At 35.9% G+C, this 18,562-nt stretch overlaps 2 protein-coding genes across 18 annotated transcripts in view; one reads left to right on the top strand and one right to left on the bottom strand.

The window, feature by feature from the left end:
* FAM117B (family with sequence similarity 117 member B) overlaps positions 1–5,676 on the top strand; it is a 145,873-nt gene extending 140,197 nt beyond the window's left edge. For all 3 annotated transcript variants that reach the window (XM_057503683.1, XM_036928096.2, XM_036928094.2), the window contains one exon: positions 1,795–5,676. In XM_057503683.1, the coding sequence (XP_057359666.1) occupies positions 1,795–2,113 (319 nt within the window). In that variant the 3' untranslated portion in view covers positions 2,114–5,676. The remainder of the gene's footprint in view (positions 1–1,794) is intronic.
* A 1,384-nt stretch (positions 5,677–7,060) lies between these two features.
* The window catches only part of ICA1L (islet cell autoantigen 1 like), a 52,348-nt gene continuing 40,846 nt past the window's right edge, over positions 7,061–18,562 (bottom strand). For 13 of the 15 annotated variants that reach the window (XM_036928097.2, XM_036928103.2, XM_036928102.2 and 10 more), the window contains one exon: positions 9,389–11,608. In XM_036928097.2, the coding sequence (XP_036783992.2) occupies positions 11,496–11,608 (113 nt within the window). In that variant the 3' untranslated portion in view covers positions 9,389–11,495. Of the gene's footprint in view, positions 8,133–9,388; positions 11,609–18,562 lie in introns of those variants that run through there. The other 2 variants (XM_036928106.2, XM_036928109.2) reach the window with 1 other exon arrangement.

Below are 18,562 nucleotides of genomic sequence, written 5' to 3'. Positions count from 1 at the left end.
GTATTTTCAAAAATATATATGGTTTTTGGGAGGAGATTTCCGCTGCCCTACTCACGCCACCATCTTGGCTACTCCATGTCTAAGTTATTTTTAACAAGAAAATCTCAAAGATACAAATTAACCAAAAACCTAGGTCCCCTTTGGAGAATGGTGGAAAAATTAATTAGCCTTTTTTTTCTAATATAAGAATGAAATTTGTTGCTAATAAGTCTGTCTTCAAAAGAAATTCAAGCATTATTTAATTATAGAAACATAATGTAAACTTCCTATCTTCTTTAAGGAATTCAGAACCGCACTTTCAGGTAGTAAAAATACAGGGGTGTGTACTTTTCTTAACAAAGAGTTATACCCAAGTACTCTTGTGGCTCAAAATAACTCATTAAGTTTCCTTTATATTCAAGAGAGAATAGTGTACAAGTAAAATATCATATAAATGACATAATTTCTTTGTTCTTAAACTATTAATTTGTCAAAACTATCCATGGATAGTATTCAGTATTAATAAAATCTGCCTACTAAAAGCATTGTTTTCTTAGAACTTAAGGGGTTTTTTTTTTGTACCCATTCACAGGTCTGTTGTTTATTCATTCTTTAAAATCCAGCTCAGATGTTACTTTCTTTGGAAGCCTTCTTCCTGCCAAACTCCCTCTTTCTTTGTGCCACAAAATGGCTATTTACTCCCTTGTTCCAACTCTAAACCTTGTACAAGCCATTTTTATTACATCTGTCAGACCCTCTTACAGTATTTTCTTAACCTATTTTACATGGTGGACACCTTTGACAATCTGGCAAACCTTAGGGATGCTCTGAAGTAATTGATAACTTCTCTGAGTGATGTTTTGAAATGCATAAAACACATAAGATTCTGGAGACTAATTATATTGAAATATGGTTCTGTCTGTCCCCTGTACCGTCTTCTCACTAAGAACTATATATTTGGTCTCTTTCCTTGTAGATTGTATCATCATTGGGTCCCCAGTATTTATCTTCTGATCAGACTACCTTTTTCTACCTAGTTTCTCCCACCTAATTTCTTTTTAAGTTTTGGCTTAAAAAGAACTGCCATGTTACTTTAACAATTTAGTCTTCAGTATTTTTATTTTCATAGATTGCCGTTAGCATTAGTATCCTTTTCCAACTATTTGGGTTAATTTTCAGGAGTACCTGGGGACAAGAAAGGATTTCACTAAAATAAAATCTTTCAGAGCAAAGAACTACCATTAGTTTTCTTTTGATTTCATATTTCCTTTATGTTAACTCTGAAAACAATTATGATTAACTAAACTGTTTCAGTCAAAGAGATTTTTAAGTGTACTTAAAGAGAAAATTCACACCTACCAAAGTTCAACCATGCAATGATGGAACTTAAGCAAAAGATGGACATTTTTTTGTCATTAATCCTTTGTCTTCACCCTTCAAAACAGTGTAGGCTTTGGAAAAATCATAGTGGAACATATTTTGTCATTAAACATCCAGATGCTTTAGGAAATTATTTAGTCACACTGTCTAAGATCTTCATTGAGGTGAGTGGCTGTCAGCCTTGGAGCCACCTGTGTGGTATGCAGGACTTTCTGGGGAACCAAAGGCCACAGCAGGGAATGGTGTCCCTCTGGCTTTCTAGCATATGCATTTGGAATCATGTGTCTAACTCTACTTTGATCCATAGCATTGAGATCTTTTGGCATAGCATGAGCTTTGTATTCATGTATTATAAGTTATCTGTTTAAAAAAAAAATAGAATTTTCTTCCAGTGTTCTGTGCCTTACAAATACTGGTTGTCTGTTCTATGTCTAGGCCAAAACAACTTCACGAAATCCCAGCCTTTTATTGTCCTGACAAAAATAAGGTGAATTTCATTCCTAAAAGCGGCTCTGCTTTCTGCCTTGTCAGCATCCTTAAGCCGCTCCTTCCCACACCAGATCTTACCCTCAAGGGCTCTGGCCACAGCCTGACAGTCACCACGGGCATGGCGACCACTCTGCTGCAGCCCATCGCTGTTGCCTCCCTGTCTACAAACACAGAGCAAGACCGAGTCTCCCGAGGAACCAGTACAGTCATGCCATCGGCATCTCTACTCCCACCACCAGAACCAATTGAGGAAGCGGAAGGGTAGGTCCCAGGGCTGCGAGGCCATTGTTGCGGGCAACTTGAGAACCTCTTCACGTCACTTGATGATGATGGCCTAATGTGCTCCCTGCCAGCCGCGCCACACTCCAGCTTCCCGCAGCGACCTGTCAGCCGGGCTCCTGGAAGAAAGCCGCCCCGTGGGCTCTGCTCACTTGCCAGGGCCATCCTGCAGTGCTTAGCCTGCTGTTTCTTCAAGCTCTGGTTGAAACAAGAAAGGTCTCTTTCTTCACTTTTAGAGGGCCGATATCACATTGTTTTTTGCTCTCAAATTAAACTGCTTTAAAAACAAAAACAAAAACGAATCCCTGCAAACATGATTCCTAAGGGAGATGTGAATGATGCTGCAAGAACCATCTTTTATATGAAAATGACTTTTTTATAATACCAATGTTACATTTTCTGACACATGGCAAACAGGAAGTTCATAAGATTGTTTGGTGGCCTCTGTTTCTTGTTTCCCTTTCTAGATGTGTGCTTTTCTCAGCTGTTTCCAGCTTTGGGACCAAAGGGATTATTGACATTTCCCAGCAGTCTAAATCTCATGACTATATTCCTCTCCCAAACAAGAATTGGTAGGTAAATGCATTGAGCAAATATATAAAAAGAGACAAAAAGCAATATTAGTACATTGTGTGATTTATGTTTTTTGATGTCAGAAGTTTGTGCTCTGGGTGAAATATTTGTAAAACTGCTGTTTCTTCACTACTCCTGTACACATTCACCATGTGGTCAGAAAAAGTACAGTTTGGAGACAGGTGTATTAATATGTTCTCACCCATAATTGGAAATTGGTTTAAAAGTCAGTAAGCCAAAAGGAGACTACCCAGTGTTGATTGCTAGCTATGAGTAAAGAGCCCTTTTGGTTTTCTGTGATATACTTATCATATGACCCCTCTTCTTTACCACAGGTGTCATTCTACCTTTAATCATCATCACTGTATCATAGGCCCAAGAGATCCGAAAATGACTGTGCATGGATTTCCTCCTTTGCTTTTGTGATGTTGTTGTCTTGTGGACTTGGTCAGGGTCAGTAGCTTACCAGGAGTGTAATCCATTGAATAGCGATCCGTAGTCACAGAATCTTGCAACTGACGTTTCTTTATGGTGGCTGGTACTGAGATATGTTGCCTACAGATTTTGCACAGTGGGGAAAACAGGCAAGGAGAACTTTGGAGCATAGTAAACAACAGGAACCTTTGAAAAATCCAAACAATTTTGGGTTTACATTCATCCTGATACAATCACTGCCAATATCACACGACAACAGTATTTCATGTCCGAGTGTGTGGTAGTGAACTTGAAGAGCAGCTCTTTTCAAAAACAAGCTTCAACAAAGTATTAATAAGTATCCTTCTAAAATCTTTATACACTACCTATGGTGCAATAATTTAATGTTCCTATACATATGATAGGGAGAAAAAAAATACTTGTAAAAGGGATACAGGTTAGAAGGTTAATATGTCAGTTTGTCCAGACATACATCATCAAAGAAAACCTAGTGGTAGCAATAAATCTTCTGAAAGGATTTCTTATACTCATGCATCTTTAAAACATTCAAGTAATTAAGAATGTGCCCTGATAAGTATAAAATGGAGATGTATTTAGGCAAATTAGATAAATTCAAACATTTGAATAAGTCTCTCAGGTTTCAGTTGATAGGACCAGTGAATTTTGGTTCCCTTTCCATCCAAAACTAATTTACTTGAAATTAGTACATTGTGGCTTCTAAATCAGTAAAAGCTTAGAATAGGGTCTAAATTTTCTGGTTGGTTGGTTTTTTGACAACCTTAATTCCTGACCTTTCTAGTTTGCTATTTCACCATTGAGAACCTCTCTATCAAATGTGTGGAAGAAAAGGTAAAACTGAAATCATGTGATTTGGTATGAATGGTAGAATGAGGAAGTTAAAAAATATCCTCAGTTTGTAGATTACTTGAATTCTGTTAAATTTTTGTTCTTTTCCTTGCCTTAACACTTCTTCTGTCTCCATTCCTCTAAGTCACAGGGGTATTTTACAACTAGAATGTCACTTTCATAAAGCTTTCCTTTTTACCCTGTTGTGCAGATTTGTCTAGTTCACATCTTTCTGCAGTTTCATATATCCTTAATCTAAAGTAATTTTAAATCAGAATGTGAAAACAAGTTACAGGTTTATTATTTACATATTCTTATATGTGGACCTTTTAATGTTTGGTTGTAAGGAGAATGTGAATTTTCGGGTAAATGAACTGTATGGCAAATATATCCCTTAGGTTTGGGAGAAATAGAGCCTGAGATTTGAAGGAAAAAAACAGAGTGAAAGAAAAGAAAGGCACAAGGTACAAACAACTCTAACTGCCAGTGCCAAAGGGCTAAAATTTAAGCATATGAGCTTTATCGTGGTCTTGAAAAAATATTAACCATCAGTCTGGTCAGCTCTTTTATCTTAACCCTTAGTTCACAGGTGGTTGTTTTTTTTTCTTTTATGGATCTATGCTCAATACATAATATTTTCTAAAATTACATTCCATAATTATCTTGTTATTCTGTAGAAAATTGTACAGAAGTTTTAAAAATTAGAACTTCAATGGGATTACAATTTAAACTTTGAAAGATTTTAAATAAATTTACTTCCATTGCAGTAAAAGAAATAGCTAGCTTTATATTTTGGCAAGTGGAGCTATCTCTGGTTATTCCCTTTGTCAGTTTTAAGTTCTTTTTTACTCCTAAACAACTTTTTGTTCTGATAAAAAATATTAATTTACTGTTTGTGAGCATGACTAAGTCTATTACTTGTCAGGGCTTTTGTGGGCAATTGTGGTTTATTTTGCCTCTGGTTAATAATGGTGAACATGGATGCCAAAATTATTTTTGAACTAGATTCTTCATTTTGTTTAAGATAGCCCTTAGATCAGCCAGATCAGCCCTTCAGAAGGTGCTGTTGCTAACTGTGGAATAACTGGCAACAAGAAAGCCTTCTTTTCTCTTTTTATTGGTTGGCTTTTACTGGAAGAAAATATAAGAAAATGGCAGAATTTGCAGCCTTCTGTATGTCCAAGATTAGGATGGGGTTGTTAAAGGAAATAAAAGAAAGATTGCCTCTACTGAATTTACTTTATTTACTGTTCTAAACTTAAGATTCATTCCATAATGCTTGGAATTTTGATGGCTCAAAATGGATCAGTGGAAGTGCTGCATTTGCATTAAAAAAGCTAAGAATAGGTAACTCTGCACTTTAAGGTTTAAGTTTTACTCTGCCTAAATTAATGATAAGCAGAGCAGCCCTGAACAATACTTTTTTTATACAATCCTGTTGAAGAACATAATTTATGTTTTTTTAAAAGTCTATCTTTCATCTCTGTTAAAGCTGTGTAAATCTTTTTAAAATGCAATTTTTAAAAATTTTGTTTTTTCTAAAGCTAGACTCTTCCCCAAAAAACAGCATTTCCAGTGGTGACAAGTATTGTTACTATGTACTTATGTATACCCTGTATCTGAACACTTGTTGCTGCAAAAACAAGAAAATAGAACTTTTATGTTAAAAAATAAAGTCTGTTCTTCTTGAGTTTTTTTCTGTGTTCTTCTATGAATATTGTCTCAATCTCAAATGTTCTTTCAGACACTTCTAGTCTGAAATAACATAGTATATTATTTTTCACAAGTTGCTGGAATAATGCATTTGTATTAAGAAGCAGAATATATAATTTGTCATTTGTTATTTCCTTGCTACCTCTTTACTTATTGTAGGACTTAACGTACCAGATCATTGTGGTAAGTGCTAAGCAAATATTAATATATAAGCAAGCACACTGAAAGATACACACGTTTGTTAAGTAATTCAGTACTTCACAATTTTAGAGGTTTAACTGGGGCAGTCACTTCACTTCATTCTGAAGTACACACAGAATGTACTCTTTTCTCCCCCTTTTGTCTTCATAGTTCATTCTTCCTGAACCAGTCATATTCTTCCTTTGTTATAATGATTGGTTTATATGTGCAAGACAATTGTTTAGGCTGAAAAAGTTAGTTTCTATGCATACAACATAACTAGTCAAATATGCCCCAGTGAAAACTGCAGTATAAACACTTAGAAAGCAAGGACAGATTTTAAGTAAAGAAGTCGCCACAACTGTCAGTCCTAAAAAGTGGTCACCAAATTACTTTGTAAAAAATTCTAAAAATTATTTCTGGGGGAAGAAAGTTAAGCAGAATTTAGGGATAACTAGTGTATATATATATATATATATATATATATATATATATATATATTTAATTAAAAATGCAAAATGAATCTCTCAAATTGACACCAAATGTTTTTTCCTGTCTTTTCCCTCTACTTTTAAAGAGGTTGAAGATAAAATTTAGATTTCAAGTTGGGTGTTCCCCTTTCCTCTTTAGTTGTTATTTTTTTCATTTTGATTCATTAGTATTAAATAGACCAAAAAAAGAAAAATTTAGGACTATAATGATCCCTTTCCTTCAATTGCTTTAGAGTGTGGGGTGTGAAATATTTATAGCAAGAATGCTCTTAATATCAGTTCCCTGTCAGTGTATATCAGTATCAGGTTTTTTTCCTTGATAAGATGAGGTGTGCTTTTAAAATGTCTTTATTTTATGGTATGATAATACAAATAACCTTTGTATCCTTTTGATTCAGTGTTCTTCAAAGTTGTTTGGGTCTTGAAGTGAATTAAATGGGTCCAGACAACATTTTTTTCAAATGAAGCAGAATAAAAAATGTTAAGTAAGTTCAGACATAAGGAGAGTATTATGTGTGTATAAAAATTATATGTAAAATAGACACAGAGATACATACATAGTAGGTTGTATAGTAAAATGTATTTCTTACTGTGGTTTAGAATCAAAATGATTTGAAAGATACTGTTCTAGATAACAGCTTTTGTGGAGTGTCTTTGGGTTGGTCTGGTATCAACACACAGATGATACTGGAGTCTTGAAGATACTGTTTTTATTTCCCTTTTATAAGTATCTCAGAATTGTTGGTTTTGTAAAAAAATTAATTTTGTTAGGAGTTTTCAGCAGTCTGCATCTTCCTCAAACAGAATTTACCTCCATAAATTCTTTGTTGGATTTTATACAGTAACATGGATTAGTCCTGCCAAATCATTGTGTTATAGAAGAGTATCACAGAGACTCTGATGGTTAAAAACCAGGAGTATAACCATTCATCTCAATTCCATGTGTGAAGCAGTTATTTTTGAAATCAGTAGGATGATTCAGAGATCCAGAAATAGCCCTGTATTTAGGGCTACAATTTAGGTACTAAATCTGGCTCTGTAGCTTAGAAGGTCATGGGATCTGAGGCAAAGAAGTCACTCTTTGAACCCCATTTTTTTTATTTATATGGTGAAGGAAATGCTTATAATAGTGCTGTCAGTTAAATAGCTAATGAATATGAAAACAGCCTAACTTATAAAACTGGAAGCAAACACTATCATCTTCTTATTTTTGTTAGGTAAGTTTACATCTTAGGAAATGCAAGAGTTTTTGGTCATGAAAAATGGTCTCATAAAATTCATTTTAGCTTGTAAAGTACAATACAGTCAAGGGTGTTGAGCTGAAATAATAATAGGTATTACTTACAGCTTACCAAGTGTCAGACACTGTATACGTGACTGTTTACCTTAATCTTCATAATAACCTCATGAAGCCAGGTACTATCTTACATATGACAAAACTGGAATTAAGTGACATTCATAGTCATATATCTGGGAAATTTCAGAGTGGCTTTGAACCATGTCTGACTCTCGAACACAAACTTAACCATAAAGCCTTACTGCTACTTCTCCTACACGTGACATTAATAAAGTATACATGTCTAGTGTCATTGCAGAGTATGTGCCCCTGGGCCACTGCCTTGTTTGCTCTCTGGTGTGGTCCTCCTCATTGCTCCAGCTGGCAGCTTGGTTCTGAGGGCGAAGAGCTGGTTAGGCACCAACCTGCTCCTGACCAAGGAAGTTAGTGGCTTGAATCCTCAAGGTCTGTGTGTTTTAAAGTTGCTATAGCTGCAAAAATTCAAGAGAAATATTTTAATTTGGAGGCACATCTTTTAGAGAGGCAGAGGTGCCTGCCATCACACTTTTGGTGGATTTTTCTTTTTTACCTGACTTTTTGAGAGAAACACTTATAAAAGTAATTTTTTTTTAAATCTGAGGAACTTGGGATGTCCATTTAAGACGGAGAAGACAATAAAACGGTATCACCTGGATCACAGTTTAGTCATATGTGAGCCCAAAGGCACTACAGAATAACAGAGTATATAATATTACTCTGGGAGGGTAGGCTGTAGATGATTTCTTGTTCTTCTTTTAAGTGTTGTCCAGACTTTTATGTGAAGAGGGTGTTACTTTGAAATGGGAAGAAGGAAACAACTGGTTTTCTTTGAACATATGCACTTTGAAATCTTTACTTATTAATACCACCCAGACCTTTATCTCCTTTTTATTTTACTCTTCAGACATTGAACAGTTTACTTACATTAGTGATTAAAGAAGTTGTCTTGACTATAAATGCCAGGGACAGTTTTTATTGAACTTTAGTCTTTATTAGAAGACTTTCAGATGACATGAAAAAGATGGAAGAAAATATTTTATGTTGGGCTATGGATGTAACCCATCCTGACCAAGAAACATTTTTTTTTCCCATCTTGTTCCATAGGTTTTGTTGCCATATTTAAACACCTTACTGTTGTATGTTTTTAAATGCATTACTTCCAATTCTGCTGAATTAATATTTTGAAGTTTGTATTTCCTTCCAAGTTTAATTGCTACATCCCAAGACTCTGGGCTAACTCATTGCTCAAAGTAAGGAAATGGAGAGCCTGCCAGTGCGATGGAGGACAGAAATAAGTGCATCGGTTCCTAGCTTGCTTCTCTTTATTCCTGCCTTCAACAAATCAGGTTAGATATTATGGCTAATATTTCATTGGCTGTGGCTTCATAGGCTCAAGTTTTTGTATTTGATGGTTTTTACACAAAAAACATGCATTCTGTTATTTCCCATATCTTACAAAGTCCCTTCTGTATGAAGTTAATTGGAATCAGTCTCACAAGGATAATTATTTCCCTGGTTTTATTTTCATTCTGTAGTGTGTAGATCATACTACATCAGTTCGAACTACCTTCTTACCATTATGGTCCTGAGATAAAACCCAAGTTTTTGAATAAAGAAAGTCATTGGATTTCTATTGAATACTTCAGGTTACAAACTTTTGTTATATGCCATCTTGTAATCTTTATTAAAAGAGGTTCAGAATAAAAGGCAGAGCACATTCAAACTTCCTTTGTTTTTATGCTATAAGATCTATATTTCCAAATGGTCTATAGTTACATGAAATAAATATCCATAGTTGAAATACAAACACTTCTTTCATTATGTAAATACTGGAAATTATTTTGCTAAAATACAGTTTGTTTCTAGTCATATCAGGGCTGTGTTTTACAATTAATGAAAATTTCAAAAGATACAAAGTTACACCAATCTGATCTTGATATGCCCTGGAATTCCTTCCTCTCTTGTAGTTTTAGAAAGATAAGGCAAATTTTAGTTCTTATGGGGCTTTTCTAAGGTTAAATGCATTCTAGTTAGGTTTTAGAAAGTAGAAAACAGGTATTTTCACCCACTTAACATAAAAATTATTTATTTTGAAAGAGGTGTTCTCAGCCTAATCTTGGTTAAGGTTAATTAATTCATATTGAATGGTCGATCGAGATTTAAACAAATAACAGCTGATCACCTTTCTTATCAGTCTATTCTGTCCTTCCTTTCACTCCCTACTAAATATGTGGTTGGTTTCCTATATTAGTAACCTGAGTGCATACAGCCAGATTTCTGTTTCTGGCACCTAAAAATAGCTGAGCTTCATACAACTAATCTTGAAGTTTTCAGTGTGCTCTTTAAAAACAGAGTTGTTAGACTGTTGAAGTTATAACTGAACTTGCTAAAGGAGTTAATGTTGCTTTTCAGTTTAATGGGCAACTACATACTCTGTTGATAGAGAAACTAAGAACCGAGTAATAGTACTAATCACTTGTATGTTTCTGTTTGCTGAGAATCTTTGTTGGGAAAATTGAGGTTAGTCTGGGATTTGGGTTTCTGTCTTGGAGAGACTAGTGGTTTTCTTCTGCACTGAGGTGTCTGTTTATATGAGATAACAGGATCTGAAGGAGATACTAAAATATTTTAAAGTAATGCGTTAGTGAAAGAAAAATAGCACGAACTCAAGACATAAGGTATAGCAATTTTTGAGTTATTCAAAGTTAAGCACAGAGTTACATTGGGTATAGAATTTAGATTGTGATTCACAATTATAACCCTTGATGACTGAATCTTGGCAGAACAATGACAGTACTGCATTTTAGAGAATTTCACTGAATAAAAAGGAAGAGTTAAATAAAATATGGAAAAGTGCAAAAGTAAGACATACACCTTCCTGTAATTCTGCCAGAAACATTCTCGGTTAAATCATAAGAAGAAATACGGCGTAAGTATGCAAATATGTGTAAGGATAGGGTGTTTAGAATTTTTCCTTCATTCAGAAGCTTACGGGTAATTTCAACAATACTATTCCGGTTGCTTAGGGAGTGTTCTCCCCTCCTTTTTTTTATGGGAAGAACACGAATACTTTACATTATGGTAGCAATGTTTAAAAACCAACTCTGAAGATGCAATGTCTAAAATATTATTGGAACATTCTTGTGGTGTATGAGTTTCTATGGAAGACAGATTAGCAAATAAATCATATTTTCCCATGAAAATTAAAAAATGGAATTGAAGGGTACCCATGATTCTGTATGAAGGAAAAAAACTAAATATTACATTTTAGTCCCCAAGTGGAGAAAGCAAGCACCAAATTTCTCTGTAATTTCATTAAAGCAAATTGAGTTAGTTCTCAAATCCTATTCAACCTTACCAACTCAAGACAAAAGTGATCTGGTTCTAGGGCTATTTTCCATAACACAAAACTCCCCAGCTACTGTTTTATTTAAAAACCAACCCTAAATCACAATTGAGTTTATATGCTGTCCTTTAGCCACATACAGAATTCTTGCAACTTACATATAAAAGGCTTTCCAAAGAAATTAGCCCAACTCTTACTGACAGAATTATTCATAGCCGTTATTCTGTAATAAATTTTGGCACCTGTTTCACACTCAATATTAGATTCTAATATTTTCCACGTATCATAAACATTTGCAAATCCAAGGTATTTCAGAGTTACTTAATCTATTCAAATGTGGTCCTTACCCTGTCTAAAGTTCGCTAGCAAATGTTATATTTGCAAACACTATCTTTTGTGTACTGGGTACAATATAAACTGCCTTCCACAAAGGCTATATGTTGCAAAATTAATGTCTCAAGTCCACTGTTCAAGCATTAAGAAATTCATCATCTGAGTGTCCAATAGCATCTGGGTTTGCAAGTGGATCCAAGTCTGCAAATAAACTGAACCAGGCTGACATGTCTTGGACATTGTTGGGATCTATTTAAGAAAAAAAGTACATTAAAAATATTAAGATTTTTGGAACCAATATTTGTACCATTTTTAGGATTTTTAAAGAATGGCATCATTGGAGACAATTACAAGAATAAATTCTCAATTATATATTATTGAGGGTAATTTGGAAAAGCTAATGCAGATACCTTGTTCTTTACTGAAGCTCATATTTAAGTAATTACATGTTGCTGTAGGAAATGACTTGGTTGAAAGCTCTGAGGTTTTAAAGTAATGTTCTACAAAGTAGAAACATTACATTTCTAAACTTGGAGCTTAAAATCTACTATAAAAGTATATTGTTAAATATTACAATTTAATTAAAATAACAGACATAGGAGGAAATACCCCCTAATCCTATCACATTAACACACTCAACAGTTGTCATTTCAGTTTACAGCTGTTGCCTTTGTCTTTTCCATATGCATTTTACAAATTATTTATATATATTTTATGGAGTGGATTGTGTCTCTGATACAGCTTCCTGTTAACCAAGTCCCTTTCATATTCCTATGGAAACTGGAAAATCTCTTACTGATAGTCTACAAGTTGTACAGTGGCAGATAGTCGAGGACAGACATTTAGGCTGGGAATGGTAAAAGTGCAGTGGCATAGACAGTGAGTCATCTCAGAAAGTTAAGCTCTTGAAGGCCAAGGGGTCCAGAAAGCAGGGTTGAGACCCAGAGGATAAGATAATCTAAAGACCTAGATAGGAGACCAGAGACACACTGGGCAGAGACTGGAAGACAGTGCTACTTGGAAGAGTCTTAAGCAACCTTTAGCAATCATGGTTACACTTCCACAGACCAGTGGGCTGGAGTTTGCGCACTGGGGAACAGGACAGAGTGGAAGGCTTCCATGGATGTCCACTTTGGTTTCTGGGACCACAGGCAGTTTCAGTAATATTCACACAAGTTCTGGCTTTGAGTCCTAGGCATACTACTATTACTGAGTAATAATAGGCAAATCATTTAGCCTGAGGGGCTCTGGTTTCCTCATCTGTAAAGTAATACAGTTATCACTAAACCAGGATACTTGAGATTGAACAGAGAGGCTACTAATAATTATACTGGAAGAGTAGGTATCAACCAAAACATGTAGTCACTCCTGACCTCCCTCATGCAGCTATTGAGGGGTTCTGATGAGTACATAAAAACTGCACAGCATTTACAAATGTAGTATGGTTTTACATTCAATGGGAATTGGTCACAGTTACATTATTTTTATGGGGGCTCTCCTTGTGTATACTTGAGTTGCCTTCAGAGATTCTTACAGGACATCAAATAGAAAATGAAGTAATTATAGTGAAATGTAATATAAAGAAAAAGAACTCAGCTTATTTTTATAAAGTAAAAGCAACTATAAATAATACCAACTTCACATGACCACTCTCTAGAAGCCCCTCTTCTGACACCCTTCCAGTCACTGTTCACACAATCCCCTCAACCAAGGCAACAGTAAGAGGAGTAGAAATGCTTGGTGTTGGGGTATATGTATATTCACTTTTAGTAGAAAACGCCAGATTTTCCAATGGTTTCACCAGTTTACAGTCCCACAAGCAATGTCTGAGTTCCTTTACATACATCCATGCCACCTCTTGGGATTTTCTTTTTTTCATTTAAGCCATTTTGGTACTTGGGGTGTGGTATTACATTTTTGTTTTAATTTGCATTTCCTTAATGACTAATAAAGTGGAGTACTTCATGAGTGAATATTTTTTAATTCATTTTATTATCATTAATCTACAATTACATGACGAACATTATGGTTACTAGACTCCCCCCTTCACCAAGTCCCCCCCCACAAACCCCATTACAGTCACTGTCAGCATAGTAAGATGCTGTAGAGTCACTACTTGTCTTCTCTGTGTTGCACATCCCTCCCTATGCCCCCACACACACTATGCTAATCGTAAGGCCCCCTTTCTTTTTCCCTCCCCTTATGCCTCCCTTCCCACCCGTCCTCCCCAGTCCCTTTCCGTTTGGTAACTGTTAGTCCATTCTTGGGTTCTGTGATTCAGCAGCTGTTTTGTTTCTTCAGTTTTTCTTTGTTCTTATACTCCACATATGAGTGAAATCATTTGGTACTTGTCTTTCTCCGCCTGGCTTATTTCACTGAGCATAATACCCTCTAGCTCCATCCATGTTGTTGCAAATGGTAGGATTTGTTTTCTTCTTATGGCTGAATAATATTCCATTGTGTATATGTACCACATCTTCTTTATCCATTCATCTACTGATGGACACTTAGGTTGCTTCCACTTCTTGGCTATTGTAAATAGTGCAGCGATAAACAAACGGGTGCATCTGTCTTTTTCAAACTGGGCTGCTGCATTCTTAGGGTAAATTCCTGGAAGTGGAATTCCTGGGTCAAATGGTATTTCTATTTTGAGCTTTTTGAGGAACCTCCATATGGCTTTCCACAATGGTTGAACTAATTTGCATTCCCACCAGCAGTGTAGGAGGGTTCGCCTTTCTCCGCAACATCGCCAACATTTGTTGTTGTTTGTCTTTGGTGTGGAGCACTTCATGAGGGAATTTTTAAAATTCATTTTATTATCATTAATCTACAATTACATGAAGAAAATTATGGTTCCTAGACTCCCCCCTTCACCATCCACCATCAATGGTGGTGATCCTTACTGGTGTGAGGTGATATCTCATTGTGGTTTTAATTTGCATTTCTCTGATAACAAGCAGTGTAGATCATCTTTTCATGTGTCTGTTGGCCATCTGAATTTCTTCTTTGGAGAACTGTCTATTCAGCTCCTCTGCCCATTTTTTAAGTGGCTTATTTGTTTTTTGTTTGTTGAGGTGCGTGAGCTCTTTATATATTTTGGATGTCAACCGTTTATCGGATCTGTCATTTATGAATATATTCTCCCATACTGTAGCATACCTTTTTGTTTTATTGATGGTGTCCTTTGCTGTACAGAAGCTTTTCAGCTTGATATACCCCCACTTGTTCATTTCTGCTTTTGTTTCCCTTGCCCGGGGAGATATGTTCATGAAGAAGTCGCTCATGTTTATGTCCAAGAGATTTTTGCCTATGTATTTTTCTAGGAGTTTCATGGTTTCATGACTTACATTCAGGTCTTTGATCCATTTCAAATGTACTTTTCTGTCTGGGGTTAGACAATGATCCAGTTTCATTCTCTTATATGTAGCTGTCCAGTTTTGCCAGTACCATCTGTTAAAGAGACTGTCATTTCCCCATTGTATGTCCATGGCTCCTTTATCATATATTCATATATTGACCATATATGTTTGGGTTAATGTCTGGAGTCTCTATTCTGTTCCACTGGTCTGTGGGTCTGTTCTTGTGCCAGTGCCAAATTGTCTTGATTACTGTGGCTTTGTAGTACAGCTTGAAGTTGGGGAGCGAGATCCCTCCTACTTTATTCTTCCTTCTCGGGATTGCTTTGGCTATTCGGGGTCTTTGGTGTTTCCATATGAATTTTTGAACTATTTGTTCCAGTTCGTTGAAGAATGTTGTTGGTAATTTGATAGGGATTGCATCAAATCTGTATATTGCTTTGGGCAGGATGGCCATTTTGACGATATTAATTCTTCCTTGCCAAGAGCATGGGATGAATTTCCATTTGTTAGTTTTCAGGGTATAGGTCTTTCACTTCCTTGGTAAGGTTTATTCCTAAGGATTTTATTCTTTTTGATGCAATTGTGAATGGAATTATTTTCCTGATTTCTCTTTCTATTAGTTCATTGTAGTGTATAGGAAAGCCACAGATTTCTGTGTGTTAATTTTGTATTCTGCAACTTTGCTGTATTCCAATATCAGTTCTAGTAGTTTTGGGGTGGAGTCTTTAGGGTTTTTTATGTACAGTATCATGTCATCTGCAAATAGTGACAGTTTGACTTCTTCTTTACCAATTTGGATTCCTTGTATTTCTTTGTTTTGTCTAATTGCCATGGATAGGACCTCCAGTACTATGTTAAATAACAGTGGGGAGAGTGGACATCCCTGTCTTGTTCCTGATCTCAGAAGAAAAGCTTTCAGCTTTTCACTGTTCAGTGTGATGTTGGCTGTGGGTTTATCATAAATGGCCTTTATTATGCTGAGGTACCTGGCCTCTATACCCATTTTGTTGTGAGTTTTTATCATGAATGTATGTTGAATTTTGTTGAATGCTTTTTCAGCATCTGTGGAGATGATCATGTGATTTTTGTCCTTCTTTTTGTTGATGTGGTGGATGATGTTGATGGATTTTCGGATGTTGTACCATCCTTGCATCCCTGGGATGAATCCCACTTGGTCATGGTTTATGATCCTTTTGAGGTATTTTTGAATTCTGTTTGCTAATATTTTGTTGCGTATTTTTGCATCTACATTCATCAGTGATACTGGTCTGTAATATTCTTTTTTGGTGGGGACTTTGCCTGGTTTTGGTGTTAGGGTAATGTTGGCTTCATAGAATAAGTTTGGGAGTATTCCCTCCTCTTCTATTTTTTGGAAAACTTTAAAGAGATTGGGTATTATATCTTCTCTGTATGTCTGATAAAATTCCGAGGTAAATCCATCTGGCCCGGGGGGTTTGTTGTTGGGTAGTTTTTTGATTATCACTTCAGTTTCTTTGCTGGTAATTGGTTTGTTTAGATTTTCTGTTTCTTCCTTGGTCAGTCTTGGAAGGTTGTATTTCTCTATGAAGTTGTCCATTTCTTCTAGGTTTTCCAGCTTCTTAGCATATAGGTTTTCATAGTAGTCTAATAATTCTTTGTATTTCTGTTGGGTCCGTCGTGATGTTTCCTTTCTCATTTCTGATTCTGTTGATGTGTGTTGATTCTCTTTCTCTCTTAGTAAGTCTGGCAAGAGGCTTATCTATTTTATTTATTTTCTCAAAGAACCAGCTCTTGGTTTCATTGATTTTTTTCTATTGTTTTATTCTTCTCAATTTTGTTTATTTCTTTTCTGATCTTTATTATGTCCTCCCTTCTGGTGACTTTGGGCCTCTTTTGTTCTTCTTTTTCCAATTTTGATAATTGTGACGTTAGACTATTCATTTGGGTTTGTTCTTCCTTCTTTATATATGCCTGGTTTGCTATACACTCTTCTCTTAAGACTGCTTTTGCTGCGTCCCACAGAAGTTGGGGCTTTGTGTTGTTATTGTCATTTATTTCCATATATTGCTGGATCTCCATTTTAATTTGGTCATTGATCCATTGACTATTTAGGAGCATGTTGTTAAGCCTCCATGTGTTTGTGAGCCTTTTTGCTTTCTTTGTACAATTTATTTCTAGTATTATACCTTTGTGGTATGAAAAGTTGGTTGGTAGAATTTCAATCTTTTGGAATTTACTGAGGCTCTTTTTGTGGCCTAGTATGTGGTCTATTCTGGAGAATGTTCCATGTGCACTTGAGAAGAATGTGTATCCTGTTGCTTTTGGGTGTAGAGTTCTATAGATGTCTATTAGGTCCATCTGTTCTAGTGTGTTGTTCAGTGCCTCTGTGTCTTTACTTATTTTCTATCTGGCGGATCTGTCCTTTGGAGTGAATGGTGTGTTGAAGTCTCCTAAAATGAATGCATTGCATTCGATTTCCTCCTTTAGTTCTGTTAGTATTTGTTTCATATATGCTGGTGCTCCTGTGTTGGGTGCCTATATATTTATAATGGTTATATCGTCTTGTTGGACTGAGCCCTTTATGATTATGTAATGTCCTTCTTTATCTCTTGTTACTTTCTTTATTTTGAAGTCTATTTTGTCTGATACTAGTACTGCAACACCTACTTTTTTCTACCTATTGTTTGCATTAAATATCTTTTTCCATCCCTTGACATTTATTCTGTGCATGTCTTTGGGTTTGAGGTGAGTCTCTTGTAAGCAGCATATAGATGGGTCTTGTTTTTTAATCCATTCAGTGACTCTATGTCTTTTGATTGGTGCACTTAGTCCATTTACATTTAGGGTGATTATCGATAGGTATGTACTTATTGCCATTTCAGGCTTTAGATTCATGGTTACCAAAGGTTCCAGGTTACTTTCCTTACTATCTGAGAGTCTAACTTAACTCACTTAGTATGCTGTTACAAACACAATCTAAAGTGTCTTTTCTATTTCTCCTCCTTTTTCTTCCTCCTTCATTCTTTATATATTAGGTATCAAATTATGTACTGTCTATCCCTTGATTGACTTTGGGGATAGTTAATTTAATTTTGCATTTGCTTCGTAATTAGCTGTTGTACTTTCTTTACTGTGGTTTTATTACCTCTGGTGACAGCTATTCAACCTTAGGAACACTTCCATCTATAGCAGTCCCTCCAAAATAGACTGTAGGGATGGTTTGTGGGAGGTAAATTCTGTCAGCTTTTGCTTATCTCGAAATTGTTTAATCCCTCCTTCAAATTTAAATGATAATCTTGCCGGATAAAGTAACCTTGGTTCCAGGCCCTTCTGCTTCATGACATTAAATACATCATGCCACTCCCTTCTGGCCTGTAAGGTTTCTGCTGAGAAGTGATGTTAGCCTGATGGGCTTTTCTTTGTATGTGATCTTATTTCTCTCTCTGGGTGCTTTTAACAGTCTGTCCTTATCCTTGATCTTTCCCATTTTAATTACTATGTGTCTTGCTGTTGTCTCCTTGGGTCCCTTGTGTAGGGGCATCTGTGGATCTCCATGGCCTGAGAGACTATCTCCTTCCCCAGATTGGGGAAGTTTTCAGCAACTACCTCCTCAAAAACACTTTCCATCCCTTTCTCTCTCTCTTCTTCTTCTGGTATCCCTATAATGCGAATATTGTTCCACTTGGATTGGTCACACAGTTCTCTCAATATTCTTTCATTCTTAAAGATCATTTTTCTCTCTGTGCCTCAGCTTATTTGTATTCCTCTTCTCTAGTTTCTATTTCATTTATCATCTCCTCCACCATATCCAACCTGGTTTTAGTACCCTCCATGCTGCTCTTCAACGATTGGATCTCCGACCTGA

This window comes from Manis pentadactyla, chromosome 6 (assembly GCF_030020395.1).
Source record: "Manis pentadactyla isolate mManPen7 chromosome 6, mManPen7.hap1, whole genome shotgun sequence".
In the NCBI taxonomy this organism is placed as follows: domain Eukaryota; kingdom Metazoa; phylum Chordata; class Mammalia; order Pholidota; family Manidae; genus Manis; species Manis pentadactyla.
The sequence above is the reverse complement of the archived record's forward strand: the minus strand, read 5'-3'. Positions and strand labels throughout refer to the sequence as shown.